Source organism: Monodelphis domestica, chromosome 4 (genome assembly GCF_027887165.1).
Source record: "Monodelphis domestica isolate mMonDom1 chromosome 4, mMonDom1.pri, whole genome shotgun sequence".
NCBI classification, from domain to species: Eukaryota; Metazoa; Chordata; class Mammalia; order Didelphimorphia; family Didelphidae; genus Monodelphis; species Monodelphis domestica.
The window spans coordinates 420,980,261-420,996,605 of record NC_077230.1 but is presented as its reverse complement, the minus strand read 5'-3'; the positions used below and the strand labels follow the sequence as shown (position 1 = coordinate 420,996,605).

The 16,345-nt window shown below is 43.3% G+C and overlaps 1 protein-coding gene across 2 annotated transcripts in view; it reads right to left on the bottom strand.

Moving 5' to 3' along the window:
• Window positions 1–4,115, bottom strand: part of LOC100010032 (zinc finger protein OZF-like) — a 41,968-nt gene extending 37,853 nt beyond the window's left edge. The window contains exon 1 of one of the 2 annotated variants that reach the window (XM_016422296.2): window positions 3,173–4,115. In XM_016422296.2, the coding sequence (XP_016277782.1) occupies window positions 3,173–3,203 (31 nt within the window). In that variant the 5' untranslated portion in view covers window positions 3,204–4,115. The remainder of the gene's footprint in view (window positions 1–3,172) is intronic. The other variant, XM_016422298.2, reaches the window with a different exon arrangement.
• Window positions 4,116–16,345: the final 12,230 nt, after the last annotated feature.

The window sequence follows — 16,345 nt, the reverse complement described above, 5'->3', positions numbered from 1 at the left end:
GTGTCTGAGGTCAGATTTGAACCTGGGACCTCCCGTCTATAGGCCTGGCTCTTAATCCACTGAGATACCCAGCTGCCCCCTTCTTTTCTCTTTTTATTCAAAGATATTTTATTTTCTCAATTACATGTAATAATAATTTTAAACATACATTTTCTAAAAGATTTAAACTGTCTCCCTTCCTCCATTTCTTTCTTCTACTTGGAGATGGTAAGCAATCTGATCTGGGCCATACATGCATTATCATGGTATGTACAATTTTAAAGTCCTTTGGGCATAATTCCAAATTGCTCTCTTGAATGGGTGGATCAATTCACAACTCCATGGATTAGTGTCCCAATTTTCCCACATCTCCTCCAACATGTCCTTTTCCTTTTCTATCCTATCATCCAATCTGATAGGTATGAGGTAAGTACCTCAGAATTGTTTTAATTTGTATTCCTCTAATTAGTAGTTATTTCGAGCATTTTTTTTCATATGACCATAGATAGCTTTAACTTCTTCATCTGGAAACTGTCTGTTCATATTCTTTGACCATTTATCAATTGGGGAATGACTAATATTCTCATAGATTTGTCTCAGTTCTCTGCATATTTGACAGATGAGACCTTTATCAGAGAAGTTGCTATAAAAATTTCCCCCAGTTTTTTGCTTTCCTTCTCTTCTTGGTGATATTGATTTTGTTTCTGAAAGTTCTTTTTAATTTAATGTAATAAAAATTATCCATTTTACATCCCATAATGCTCTCCATCTCTTGTTTGGTAATAAAGTCTTTCCTTATCCATATCTGATAGGGAAACTATTCCATGTTCCCCTAATTTGATTATGGTACCACCTTTTATAATCTAAATCATGTACCCTTGATATTTGGTGTGAGAAACTGGTCTATACTTAGTTTCTGCCAGGCTGCTTTACAGTTTTTCCAGTAGTTTTTGTCAAATAATGAGTTCTTGTCCCCAAACCCTGGTTATTTGGGTTTATCAAGCACTAGATTACCATTGTCATTTCCTACTGTGTATTATGTATCTAATCTATTCCATTGATCCATCATTCTATTTCTTAGTACCAGATTATTTTGATTAGTACCATTCCTTGTTGTTTTTTAAACAAAATGCTCCATCTCTGTCTCTTAAGTGTCTTTCCTGGCTGTTCCCCATGCTTGGAATATTCTCTCTCCCTATCTTTGACTCCTGGCTTCCTTCAAGTCCCACATAAAATCCCTGTCCCAGCAAGCATCCTTCAAAATCTCATTCTTGCCTCTTATCAATACCAAAAAGCTGCTGAAGGCAAAAGATTCCAGAATTTTGGGAAAGTTCTCCCTTTCTAGCCCAGTGGGGAGATTTTTTTTCTTACCTAGTGAGATCAACTATATTCCATCAATAACTCCCTTGTCTGTCTCTTATAGATAAGAATGTACATTTTTAGGGAACAGCTAGGAGTACCAGGTCTGGTGTTGGGAAGACCTGGGTTCAAATCTAGCCTCAGACTTCCTAGCTTTGTAACCCTGGGCAAGTCATTTTACCCCAGTTGTCTAGCTCATATCTTTTCTTCTACCTTAGAACAGATACTAATATCAATTCAAAGATAGAAGGTATAGGTTTAAAAAATTTTTAATATTATATATATATATGCATATATACACACACACATATAAAAGAAAGGTCAGTAAGGCCTTCAGAAGGTGAAAACTCAGGAGTGCTTTCAGAGGCCATACATCAGAGAATCCCGGCAGAGGAGTTTCCCTGGGTAAGGTATGGCTCTGAGTCCTACAGCTTTTGGTAAGAACCAGTGCTCAGAGAGCCTTGTTCCTAACCCTACAAACTGATTCCACAAACACGGATTAAGCATCTGTAGCATATAGAGCCTTGAGCCTCATGTCCATCCAATTGTAATAGTCTTCTGCTTGGGCTTCCTGCCACAGATCCCTATCCACTCCAATCCATCCTCCATTCAGCTCTCAAAGTGATCTCCCTTTAAAAAACAAACTCTTCCCTTCTGTCTTAGTATCAGTTTTAAGACCAAAGAGTGGCAAGGGCTAGGTAATTGGGGTAAAGTGACTAGCCCAGGGTCACTCAGTTAGGAAGTATCTCAGGCCATATTTGCATTCCAAGTCTTGGTGTTCCCTCCACTAAGCTTCCTAGCTTCCTAAAGCTTGAATGTGGTCATGCCATCTCTCCCTCTATCCCTGTGCCCTCCTCCCCATTTCAATGAGCTCCAGCAACTCCCTCCAGGGTCAAATAGCACATCCTCTGTTTGGCATTCCAAGGCCTTGTAACCCTTCCTGCCCCACTTCCTACCTTTTCACCTTACATCTCATACCACTCCCCCCACACCCCCATGGACGACCCAGGCCAGTGCCACTGGCCTCCTGACTGTTCTCAGATAAGACACTCCATTCCCATGTCCCTGTATTTCCATTGGCCATCCCCCATTGAGAGTGCCCCTCCCCCTCAGCTCCACCTCCTGGCTTCCCCAGCATCATACAAATCTCACCTTTTACAGCGAGCCTTTCCCAGCCCTCCTTCAGTCCTGTGCCTTTCTTTGTAGCGATTATTTCAAATTTATCCTGCATAGAGCTCATTTATATCTAGTTACTGGATGTGGTCTCCCCATTAGGCTCTGAGGTGGATTTTTAAACTTTCTTTGTATTTCTAGAGCTTAGCATGTGCCTGGCACATAGTAGGTGCTTTACCAAATAATTACTGTCCTGCTGTCTGAGTTTAGAATCAGTAAAATCAAACACTTGTCCTGAGAGTGCTCCCAGCCCAGTCTAGCCACCTGTTAGACCCAATGCAGCCAAGTTTAATAATAAAAAGCAAGAAAGAAACCTTCCAAGGAAAGAGGGGGAAGGCAAGGGAACATTTATTCACACAGCTCCTACTACGCGCCCCACACTTTGCTAAATGTGTGTGTGGGTGTAGACCCCCATATCTATTATAGCTATAAGCTCTCTATATTATACTATCGAATAATGCATTCTATCATGCTTTGTAGATTATATATGATGATATCTAATGCTTTATAGATAATATACGATGATATTATATATAATAATGCCTTATATATTATCTCATTTGATCTTCATAACCACACTGACAGGCGGGCGCTATTCTCTTTTTACACTTGAGGAAACTGAGGCCAACCCAGGATGGGAGATAACAAAAAGGGGACTCACCGTCAGTGCTGGGGCTCCTGGGGTCCTCCATCAGCTAGGTATTTCCGGCCGCCAGTCCTCACCTTCGTTCTCGGCTGCTGCTGCTGTCTTCCAAGCCCGGGAAGCTGTCTGTGGTCAGCAAAGGTGGCTGCCTCTCACTTCACCCCGACGCCCGCTCTCCGCCCAAGCCGCTGCTCCTGGGCACATTCAGGTTTCCCAGCAGGTGTCTGAGCACCCTTCTTCCAGGCGGGGTTCCCAGCAGCTCAGGGAGGGAGCCCGGGGGCGGATGGAGGGATGGGAGCCCCTGCAGCTTGCAAGGCTGGAGGCGGAGGACAGAACTCCGCCCAGATATTTACATGCCGGCTTCGCCTCTTCGGCTCAAATGTCATCTCCAAGGAGACCATACAGAGGGGCTGCGAGGCCCGACAGGCAGGTAAAGAAAGCTGCCTTCACCGCCGGGGATGGAGCCCGGGCTTGGGAGGCGACGCTTCCGAACTCATCGCAGCTCCGCGGCCGCAGAGATCATTCCCAGCACGTCCGAGGGAGCCAGGGCCATACAAAGGGCCCCACGCCTTCGGCTAGTCTCCGCCACAGGATGCAAAGCGGAGGCCCGGCACCAGCAGCCCTAAGCGCCGGCAGGGGTACCCAGCAGCCAGTCATCCTTCTCCACCAATGAGGAGAGGCTTATGCAGATGATGGCTTCGCCCCCCCCCTCCCGCCCCCCTTCGCTTGGGTTTTTGTTTCTTGGCTGGGGGGCTGAGTGAGGTCTTTTGTATTTGTATTCCTCCAGCATTCCAGCTGGAAGAAGCCGGCCCAGCCTCGGCACTTCGTCCAGATTCACCTGAGCGAATATCCACAGGTCCTCCCACCTCCCCGCGCCTCTCACTCTCCGGCTGCCTGCCTTGGGGTCCACCTGAGCCTTAGAAATGGTGCTGGCAAGGCGAAACCTCCTGCCAGGAGCCCCGGCAGCCTCGGGAGGGAGGAGCTCTCCCTCACTGGACAGCTCCAAACAAAGGCTAGCCAGACCGAGACCTTGTGGTGGCCATTGCAGGGGAGCATCTTTGGCGTTGGGGCGGAAGCCTTTGAGCATCCACCCAGCTCCGAGATCTCCTGGGTCTGTGCCTCTTTCTGTCCCGGCGAGGGGACTGTTGGCTCACCCCAAAGGGCGGCTCTTTTCCCTCCTGGAGGAGAAAGAAAAGGGGCTGGAGGACATCCTCGCTCAGTGTTCTGGGCCCAGGAGGCGCCAGTTAGGTTCTGTTGGGTCTCTCTGGCGCCTCCTCTGTCACGAGGTATGACCTGCTACTGACCAGGTGTGATTGGCCCACTGAGAACTGTCCAGGGTTCTTTCCCCTGCCCAGAGTTATCAGAATCACCGGGCAAGGCAGCCTGAACCAGATTAAAGTGGAATAGGGAAATGTTATCAAAAGAAAGAAAAACACACTACAACAGAGATAACGTGTGCTTCTGGTTTTGTGGTCGGCGACCATTTCCATTCCACTTTGGCTTTTGTTGTAAGAATGGACAACACTGGGGCAGCTGGGTGGCATACCATGCCAACACTGGAGTCAGGAGATCCTGGGTTCGAATCTGGCCTCAGAAACTTCTTAGCTGTTGTCAACCTGAAAAAACACACACACACAGAACCACCAAAGTAGTTACAAAAGAATATGTCTTTAATTAGGACAAGGGAGACAATGCTCTTATGGCCATCACACAGTGGCATCCAGTTGCTTGAGTGTCTAGTGGAAGAGGAAGGAAAAGAGAATAAACATTTATGTAGCACCTACTATATTCCAGGCAGTATGGTTTTTTTTTAAACCCTTACCTTCCTCCTTAGAATTAATACTGTGTATTGATTCCAAGACAGAAGAGTAGTAAGGGCTAGGCAATGGGAGTTAGGTGACTTGCCCAGGGTCACACAGCTGGGAAGTGTCTGAGGTCAGATCTGAACCTAGGACTTCCCATATCTAGGCCTAGTTCTCAATCCACTGAGCCACCTAGCTGCCTCAAATTATGATTTTTAAAAGAGAAATATTATCTCATTTGATCCTACAACAATCCTGTAATGTAAATGCTATTCTTATTATTTCTACTATACAGCAGAGAGAACTAGTGGCTAGCCAATCCTCTTTTTAGAAAAACGTCCATATATCATGTTTTGAAAGAAGACACAAGAAAATACTCATGAAGGAAATAAAGTGGAAATTACATGTTTTCTATCTGCATTCAGACTCCATTAGTTCTTTCTATGGCAGTATATGGCATTTTTTATCATGAGTTCCTTGGTGTCATCTTGGGGCATTGCATTGCTGATAATAGTTAAGTCATTCACAGCTGATCATCATACAATGTTGGGGTTACTATGCACAATATTCTCCTATTCTGCTCACTTCACTCTACTTCAGTTCATGCAGGTCTTTCCAAGTTTTTCTGAAATAATCCTGTTTATCATTTCTTATGGCACAATAGTATTCCATCACCATCATATGCCACAACTTGTCCAGCCATTCCCCAATAAATGGATATTCCCTCAGTTTCCAAATCTTTACTACCACAAAAAGAACTGTTTAAAATACTACAAGTAGGACTCATTTATCTTTCTTTGATCCCTTTGGATTACAGACCTAGTAGAGGTATTGCTAGATCAAAGGGTATGCCCAGTTGAATGACTGGCTAGTTGTTTTACCACTAGACTTGGATGACTCTGGAAGAGAGAGTAAAGCAGATGACTTGCAATTCTGCCTCACTTAAATCCAATTCACTCTCCACTCAAGACAGTACCCATTATGCCATTGGTCCTCTTAAAAATAAAGGACAAAATAGCAACAACAGAGAGAACTGAGGCAAAGAAAGGTTAAATGATTTTTCAGGATCATCCAGCTAGTAAGAGTCTGAGGTTGGATATGAACTCAAATCTTCTTGACTCCAGGTTTACTGTTCTTTAAACCCTGCCACCAGTGAACTAAAACACTTTTGAGTGAGAGTCTAGCACATTCTTTCTCTTGCCTATATTTCCAGACTAATCTCACATTATTTCCCCTTGTATAATCAATCTATGTTCCAAGTGAAAATGAACTATTAGGAGTTCCCCATTTCTTGACAACATTCTTTGCACATCATTTCTGTCTCCTAGGCTCTCCTTCCAAAGTGCCCAACTCCTAGAAATTCTGGAAATATCAGCACCTTCCCTTTTCTGAGTCTCAGTGTCCTTATCTATAAAATGGAAATAAGACTCTCCCTTAGAATGTTAGCACTACATCATCATATAGCCCCTTCTAAGTATACAAAATAGTTTACCTTTGTAGGTTTCTCTTGCTTCATATGGTTGTATATATTCTTACTCTGATCTGGTCTTTGTACTGATATAACCAATTTCTTCCATTGGCACAATCAAAGAACATCAGGATGTCTTTGATCATTTAAATGCTGTGGCATGGGTCTCTCTGGGGTTGGAAAGATGATAGGAGTAGTGTGAAAAAGGAGATAAAAGGTCTCTTTATTGTGGTCTCTGATTTAGAATTTTGTAGAGGAATTGGGTAAGGATACTTGAAAGCACTATGTTGGTTTCTATTCTTTGAGGAAGTTGATCAACTAAATAATCCTTAAACATGTTTTCACAAACTTAAAAAGGATCACTGACTTTGGGAGAGCTCATCTAATAAAGAAAAGTACAATGAGAAAAAAATTGCCTAAAAATGCTTAGAAGTGCTAGATTCCATTCAAGTTTCACTTTCATGGTGACTGATATAGTCTTCTGTTTTATCATCTTTCCAGTCCTAGTCCTTAAATTGGGACTTTGTATGTACCAGGTCCAATTTTTGTCCCCCAAAGGGCTTTTTGGTGAGGTGGTCAGCTGTGTGTCATCTCAGCTGGGTCACCAGATTTCTATGTTGGATTTAACCTCCTGTGGTCTATACTTTAGGGAAATTAGAAATGCAAAGCCCTGGACTTTAAGGGACCTTCTTAGGATCTCAATGTATCTAAGCCTGGGGTGCCCTGGTCTTAGCACTGCTACATTAGTACTGATCACTGCTGTTGCTAGTCCCTCTCTAAGGTCCCCAGTATGGGTTTCTGTGCCCAGTGGAGTTTTCTTGGGGAATTCTGTTCTTGTTACCTCGAGACACAGTTTTTCAGACTCCTGATACCTCTGTCCATGATTAGGCTTTGGGGGGGGGGGGAGGGGAGTGTTGTTCTCCTGTATTGGTGCTGGTTTTTCTGGTGACTCTCTTTCCTTTGCCTTTGCACTTCTAGCTGACATTCTTAATGTAGTTATAGAGTTGAAGAAGTCACTTGTTGGGAGCAGCTAGGTGGCTCAGTGCTGGAGAACCAGGTCTAGAGATGGGAGGTCCTGGATTCAAATCTGACCTCAGACACTTCCTAGCTGGGTGACCCTGGGCAAGTCACTTAACCCCCATCACCTAATCCTTACCACTCTTCTGCCTTGGAGCCAATATACAGTATTAATTTTAAGACAGATGGTAAGAGTTTTTTTAAGTCACTTACTGGGGGGCACTTAGGTGGCTGAGTAAATAAAGAATCAGGCCTGGAAACAGGAGGTCCTGGGTTCAAATTTGATCTTATATACTTCATCACATGGTTAGGAAGTCACTTAACCCAAACTGCCTAGCCCTAACTGCTCTGCTGCTTTGGAACCAATACTTAATATCAGTTCTAAGACAGAAAGTAAGGGTTAAAATAAAAGGAAGTTGCTTGTAGTTTCTCATGTTATAAGGAAGAGAGGATTTGAGCATATGAGATCAGTCTTCAGGGAGATGCAGATGCAGGGAAAAGATTCTAGAATGTGTGGGGGGGGGGAGGTGAGATAGTTAACTGAGGTTGGAGCTGGGTCTTTTCTCTGGTTTGACCTGGAGGGACTGGCTGCTTTCCCTTGGTGGCTGTTTCTACCTTCTTTCCCATTTTCCTGCTTACCTGCTGGCTTGTGGTCATCAACTGAGCTTCCTGGTGTGATCCTGAACCATCTGTCTATAAGATTAGGTCTGGGGTCCTTCTGGATCCAGAACCTCTCCTGGGCCCTGTCCTGCCAAACTGCCAAAACTCACTACCTCTTTTACCATCAAGGGGTGGGGGGGGGGGGCTAGTGTAGGTTTATCTATATTAGGGACTGGGGTCTTTAGACAGATTAGGTTAGCTCAAAATCCGTGAAGACTCTCTATGACAAGCCACTTAGATCTGGGGGAGGTTTAGGTAGTTGTTATTAGCTTAGGATCATCCAAACTCCCTTTTCACCCTTCCTTGTCAGAATAAATCCAACATCCATCCCTGTTATATAGTGGTCTGTGTTTGTTACCTTGGGACCGGCTCTGCCTGGACCGGGTCTGTTAGCCTGTCAGTCCAGTCAGCCTAGTGGCACTGCCTTCCCAATCAGTTACAGCTTCGGATTCTGGTCCCATCCCCAAAGCACCCTCCATTACACTCATTGACTTTTTGATCACTAGTTGATCTGGTGTGATTTTAAGGTTTTTTCTAGAATAGGTATATGGGAGCTCTGTGGTCAGCCTCCATTCAGGTAGCCATCGTGAACTGGACTGAGCTGAGCCCCAAATGAGCAACAGCACCATTTCTATCGACCTGGAAGGGAGTTCGAGTCTCTAAGCTTCTTGAGATGGGGAATGATGTGATCAGACCCATATTTTTAGAAAATCCCTTTGGCAGCTGAATGCATGACGGCTACCAGAGGGGCAGGAGTGCTATGGTAAGGTGCCAGCTGAAGCCTAGAAAGAGTCTGAATGAGGGTGCTACCTGTGTGAACCAAGAAAAGGGGACAAGAGATGGCAGAGAGCTGGAATCAGTAAAAGTGGGAAACTGGTTGGATGGGAGGGTAATGGGGTCGGGTTGAGGAGTCAAGGATACCAATATTGTGGAGGAGAGATGAGGAGAGATAACAACAACATAAGGAAGGGAGCACATATTTATTAAGCTCCTACTGTATGCCAGGCATGATGCTAAATGTTTTATAAATAGAATCTCAGCTGATAGAATAATTATAATAACAACAATAGGAAGGAGAAAAGAACAAGTGTTTATTAAACTCCTACTATGTGCCAGGCATTATGCTTAATGTTTTACAAATAGTATCTGATTTGATGTCATTGATTACAATTATAAAAATAATAGCTAGCATTTAGATAGCACCTAAGTTTGGAAAGTGCTCCCCCTGTGTCTTCTCCTTCAACATGAGCATCACATACTTCAATTTGTCCAACCTCATTGTCACCCACTAGACTTTATTCTTCTCACCAAATTTCTTGCATCCTCCCATTCTCTAGGTCCATATGTTTTCCACTCATCCTGTCAAGAGCTTCAAGTCTTCTAGTCTTTTTTCTAGACTCGGTAAACTGATTTTTATTAAAAAGAAACTTTCCCTTCTGTCTTAGAATTAATACTAAGCATTGGTTCCAAGTAGAAGAGAGGTAAAGGATAGGCAATGGGGGTTAAATGATTTCCCCAGGGTCACACAGCTAGGAAATTCTGAGGTCAGATTTGAACCTAGGACCCCCTGTTTTCAGATCTGACTCTCAATCTGCAGAGCCACGTATGGGTAGCTATAGCCTTTTCCCACCTTCAACTGCTGACTGGCCTGGGTAGCCCTGAGCTTATTTCAGAGAGGGTTCTACAGAATTCTTTCAGACTTTCACTGAACTACTGTTTGTCTCAGTTTCCTCAAGTATAAAGAGGGGATAATAATAGTACCTACTTCTCAAGGCTGAGGTGAGATTAAAGAAATAATCTCTGTAAAGCCCTTAGCACACTGCTTTGCATGGAGGTGTTGGTGTTCTTTTTTTTTAAAGGACCATTGCCATCTCAGGGAGTGAAATAGAGAAGGTAAACTGAGGGGAAACTGTTTCTTTTTGCAACGACTGCTGTCCTCTGGCTTGTGACTAGAGAGAGCTGCTACAGGAACCTGATGCTGCTTATTTGTAATGAAGGTAGGAATGAGAAATGTTGAGGGATGCTGGTACAGTGATGCTGCTACACAGAGATGCCTGTACACAGGGGAACTGCTCTGGGGAATGCTCTGGGGTTTGCCTACTGATCCCTTCTGATGGCTGATTTATCAGTATATCTTTCTAATCTCCCCCCCTTCACTCCCTCTCTTCTCAAACCCTCTCCTCTCTTGTCTCCCTCACCTCCCAATTCTTCTTGAAGTCTTTAGCTTCTTCCCTCCCCCTTTAAGTAAACTATAAAGATATTCTTTTCCTTTCCTTTTTCAAGTCAAGAGGTTTACTGGGATAACAGGATGGGAATCTGAGGTTAGAGGAATGAGGATGTCCCTAATCTAAAATGAGGGAAAATTGAGGGTTTGAGAAAGTAGTCCAGTCACAAATTGTGACTCTTATACAGTTAGAGAAATGGAGGACAACAGCTTTTAAATCTTCTTTCTTCTTCTTCACAAAATCAGCCAGGTTTCTCAGCTTAACCCCAAAGAGAAACAAAGTTCAAAATCTCTCCTTCAGCCTGGCTTTCCTCCAATTCTTGGTCAGTCAAAATCTCAGAGAGAGAAAAGTTTCCCTCTTGATCAGAGAACCTCAAAACCAAGTCAGCTCCACAAGGGCCTTTCAGCCAGCCTCAACCGTTCAAAGCCAGAAAGACAAAGATGAAGTCCAAGCCCAGTTTTTGCTTCTTCTTCTCTCTGTGACCAGAAACCCCCAACTGCCACTCCTGGGAACATTCCTTTTGGAATCTTCCTCTTGATTGACAGCTAGGTCCCCAGCCTTGGTTCTTGCATCTTGGCTTACAAGTCCTCTCTCTCTCCATGCCTCTACCACATCTTGATTTGAGATTGAATTGTATTTCAGTGAGACAGAGTTAACAAAGTCATCAGCCTCATTCTCTCTTCCAGAGTCATCAAAGTCCAATGGTAATGTGGACTGAAATGCCCCACAAACTCTGCCAAGTAGCTGTAAACAATCAAAAGAACAATGACCAGTTGATTAGAATGGGGCCACCTTTCAAATAAGACATATGGGATGCTAAGATTCATAATTATGAGAAAACTTCTGTGGAATGAATCAAAATTTCTTTGTCTATCAATCAGCAACTTTTAAATCAATCTATCAAGAACTTAAAGTAGCTTTACCAGTCACTAAGTAGGAGAGTTCACAAGTCACTTGCCAGAATGGATGACAACTCCAGAAGCCACTTACCACTCCTTGGGCAGTGCTAGTCAAATTGAAAGACTGTGATTGGTTCCCACAACATGGAGGAAGGGACAGGAAGTGATGTGGGAAAAGGACTATAAAAAGTCCTGAACTTCCTGTCCAAGGGACTTCAATCTTCATGTTGGATCTTCAGCTTGGAGCTTCAGCCTGGATCTTGGACTTGGTCCTTGTGAAGATTGGATCTAGCTATCTCCTGATTATAACAATGAAGGTACTTTGCTCTTCCTTGATAGTGAAGATAAAATTGTAATCCCCGGTCTATTTTTAGATTTTAGTTCCCAAAGTGTTAACCCAGCATTTGAAGTACATCTACCCATTTTAATTACAAAAAGGTGTTAATTAACTACAAAAGGTATAACTAACTACAAAAGGTGTGAACACCCATTTCATACATTGAGTGGGCAGTCCTGGAGAGGAGTGCCTGCTGTGATTGGTAGATGTAAAATTTAGGGGAGGTGACACAAGAGAAAAAGATCTTTAAATAGAGAAAACAGAGGCACACAAGAGAGATCAAGATCATTCAGTCACTCCGAGTTGGACAGGAAGAGATTCAGTCACTTAACCTTGGAATGAAGGAGAGTCACTTGGAGGAGAGACTGGAAGACAGACACTCAGACTTGGAGTGAAGATTCTTGGCTGTGGAACTGGAGTCCTGGAGGAGCTCGTGCAGGAGACCTCAGACTGCTTTCTTTTTAGATGGTCACTGTGGTGAGTGAAAAGACTGACATTTTCCTTGCCCTTTGTGGAGGTGTGAACCTCAGAAAAAGGCCCATAGTTTTAAGACTCCTTTCCCCTGGCTGGGGCTTAGAATTTCTACCTGGCTCTGAGGAAGACAGAGCTCTCTCTCTCCCCTTTTCTCTCTTCCTTAATATCTTCCCTCTATTGTAAAAACAAACTACCATAATTCCATTTGCTTGAGTAATTCATTTTGGGATTTAGAAATTAAATCCCTGGTGACCACCAATTAATTTATTCAAGTACAACCATAAATTTAATATCCTTCTCCATGGTACTGCTTCTTTGGAGGACAGCTGCAGAGACTCTGTATTGATGAGCTGAACTGAAGGAGGAGACTCTTTCCCTGGATCCTATGTTGACTTGCTGGTGAGTAGCTGGCCTTCCTTTCCAGGCTTCTGGAGAGATTGGTTCCAAAGAGGCCTCCCTTTCCTGGAGGAGGCTGCATTGGTAGAACCTTTGCTGAAGACACCACCAGACCTCTGGCTAAGGATTACTGGAAAATCCATGTGGGGACAAGGAACATCATGAAGGCCTATTGGGGCCACGCCCCACACCAGAGCAGTGTTTGGGGTGATAGGCTAGATAATTCTCTACCTTTGTCTTATATTTTCCCACTTTCACTCTTTCCACATCTTTGTAAATAAAGCTACTAAAGTCATTTTGACTTAAGTTATAATATCTTTAGATTGGAGACCACGATATAACTATAGAATTCTCATATTTAGCATTAAACCTAATTTTTAAATTCTTCCACTACTCATATTAGTTCAATTTCCTATATAATTGAAAATCTGTTACCCTTTAAAAAAGAACTACATTTCCCAGGAGCCCACCAACTTCCTGTCATTATGTACTTCCTGTAGACAGGGGATATTAGGCAGGGATGTGGAGGGTCCTGCCTCTTTACTTCCTGTCCCGAACTTGGTGGTGGTAAGGTGGGCATTTGAACTGGCTGATCAGCCATGGGCACATGGTCTTTATTTTGTATCCTTTTTATTCCTTGATTCCTAATGATCATTAATAAATCTCCTAAAAATATAATATTTTATTATTTGAGATTAATTTTAATTTTTACATTCCCAATCATATAGGACTAGGTTCAAACAATGCTCAATTTTCATGTTCACTGCTTTTCTTAGAGTCTATGCAGAAAAGAGAAAAACTTGACCAAAAGTTTCTCCAGGGAATTTAACATATTATTAACTTCCTATTTATATTGAGGTTTGCTCCCCTGGGCCAAACAGTGTAAATCATGGGTAAAGCCATGCAGACCAAAGTGGACCGTGGGTAAAGTGACATCAGTTCCCTGGAGACACTGGGCGACAACTGCCCAAACAACCAACCCTTTCCTTAGTAACTAATATAGATAAAAAGCATTCCTGAAAGCCCTACCCACCTTTGCTTACCTTAGCTACTGTCCTGGCTAACTCTATAGCCACACTGTTACTATCTTCTCTTATAATAAAGCTGGTTTTCTCACAAGGGAGTCTATTTGAGCCATCCATCAATTCCTTGGATGAGACCCAATTAGCCTTGCCCACATCATTAAGAAGAAAAATCAAGATGACTGGCAATGGGCCAGGGTGCAGTGGTTGACCTCAGTGTCTTCAGTGTCTAACCAAGCTCAAAGGACTCCACAATGCCTGTTCCCACTGCCTTCATGGCCACTGGAACAAATTGTTCTCAGCTACCCATTTGGGTAAGTCCTCACATGCCAGAGGTAGACGACCCCTAACTCAACAAAGGCTGTGACACCTGTCAGTTACCTTCCACCTGGTTTAGCCAGTCTGCCAAAATTGTTTTACCAAGGTATGACCACTTGTGCATGCTGCAGCTTCTTGGAGGCACAGGTGAGAGGCGGGTGATGGGGATACCAAAGGTGGGGAGCTCAACAAGCCCTCGTACCAGAAGTGCTGGTCCTCCTTGAACACTCCATGCACCCATTGGCACATAGTAGGTCCTATATCAATGTTATAGTTGCTATATGATCATATCATTATAATTGTTACTCTTAGCTGGGGCAACCTTAGCTTAAGATAAGCAGGCCACTCTATGCTGCCTTAGGGTGCTTTCAATCATTTCCCTTCTCACATTCCTTCAAGAATCTTCTGTAGATGAGTAGCTGAGGATATTGCTGTCTTACTGGCCTGTTATTAATGTTGTTTCATATTTGTCATGATCTCGTTTGGAAAATTGGCATATTTTTCTTGGCAAAGATACTGGACTGGTTTGCCATTTCCTTCCCCAGCTCATTTTATAGATAAGGAAACTGAGGCAAATAGGTTTAAGTGACTTGCCCAGGGTCACACAGCTAGTAAGTGTCTGAGACCAGATTTGAACTCAGGAAGATGAGCCTTCCTGACTTTAGGCCTGGTGCTCTTCTCACTGTGCCACCTCATGGCCCATTGTTAGGGTAGGAAATGTCTATTTTTCATCTAAAGACCTTCTCCTTTACCTGGTGAGGGTGCCAAGTAGCATTTATCAGCAGCCTTTTAGGTTGGCAAAGGGGCTTTCCAGGAGTTAGCTCATTTGATTCAGTTTCTTGGTTTTTATTCTTCAGCTTTAGCTGAAGTCTTACTGGGGTGCCCTCTTTTATACACATTATTTCATTTTTGCCTTTCCACCACCCAAGGCCACAAGTTACTATTATTTTAGACATTGGGAAACTGAGGCTCATAAAGGTTAAGTGATTCTCAGGAAATCTCACAGTGAGCAAGTGGCAGAGCTGGGATTTAATCTCAGACCCTCTGAGTCCAACTAGGACACTTTCTGTTGGTCCCTTGTTGCCTGTAAGGGCATGCTGAAACCCAGAGGAAAGGAAGGGACTTACCCAAGGTCACAAAATATGGTGGGTCCCAATTTTTAGTCCCTCAAATCTCAAAGCCAGGGGACTCCAAGGAGACCTCTGGAGGCAACCTCTGAGCTTTTAAGGTATAGAGATGGGAGCCAGAATAAAAGCAGAATGAAAAGAGTGAGGAACTACCAGAGGGGAAGAGTTATCCAGAGAGAAAAAGGAGTGTGTGTGTGTGTGTGTGTGTGTGTGTGTGTGTGTGTGTGTGTGTGTGTGTGCATAGCAGTTAGCATTCCTGGGTACAGCCACTCCTGAAGCTAATAGTCTCTGCTTCTCAGCACTCTCCATTTTTGTCCAGATCCCAGTTGGATGGGAGTGAAGGAATCATGGGAAAGTTTTTATCCAATGTAGTTTAGTTTCTTACCTAAGGGTAATGGGCGACTTTTCAGTTAACTCTAGTTCTCTTATCCTTGTGGGAAGAATTCCACATGTTCTGCCATTCCTGTAGGGGCTAATCATTCCTTCTGAGATAAGAAACCTGATTATATTCTCCTTTTAAAGTAAATGAATGATGAAAGCTGACTGTGGGTGGGAGGTGGGAGTGTGCAAAGTCATAGTAAGAATGATAATAAATAATAATAGCTAGCCTGCTCACCAAGTGTCAAACTCTAATCTTTCTGACCCCAAGTAGTATGTTCCACCCACTGTGCAATCTCACTGTCTAGTAAAAGGAGGGGCCTTAGTGAGAAGGGAGTGGTGAAATGCCCCAGCACCCCTGGGACCCAGGACTGGCTTTGTTGGAGCATTTGGTGCCTGACTGAGCCTGGAGTAGAGGGTTTCCTGGAGGGGAGAGGGAGACAGCAGGACCACGAACCCCAGCCCCACTGCTGCACAAACCAAAATCAGTGACCTCACTAGAATCTCCCAGTATCTCGGGGAGGTAAGTGAAATGGGTGTTTGGTAATTTTTTAAATCAGAAAACATGTTTAATTAATAGAACAAAATATATAGAACAGCCTCTGATATCAGGTTTCCATAGGAATAAATTCCAAGGATGATGGAAGTGATCCCTTCAAGCAACAAAACTAGACTCAAGAATAGTTCATCTTTAAGATTTCAATTATTATGGAAGGACACATTTATATATGTATGTATGTATATATAAATTACATGTAACAACAAATTTCCACACAAGCTTTCCCAAGTTACATGATGGAACTTATCTCCCTCCTCTCCCTTTCCTTCCCCCTCCCAGGGCAGGCAGATGACTCGATCTGGTTTATATATGTCTTATCATACAAAACATATTTCTATATTATGCATTTTTATAAATGAATAATCTTATAAAGCCAAAACCCCAAATAAACAATTGAAAAATCATATACATTTGTCTGCAGTCTTACTCCAACAGTTCTTTCTCTGGAGGTGGACAGCGTTCTTTTTCCTAAGTCCCTCAGAATTGTCCTGGATCTCTGTGTTGCTGTG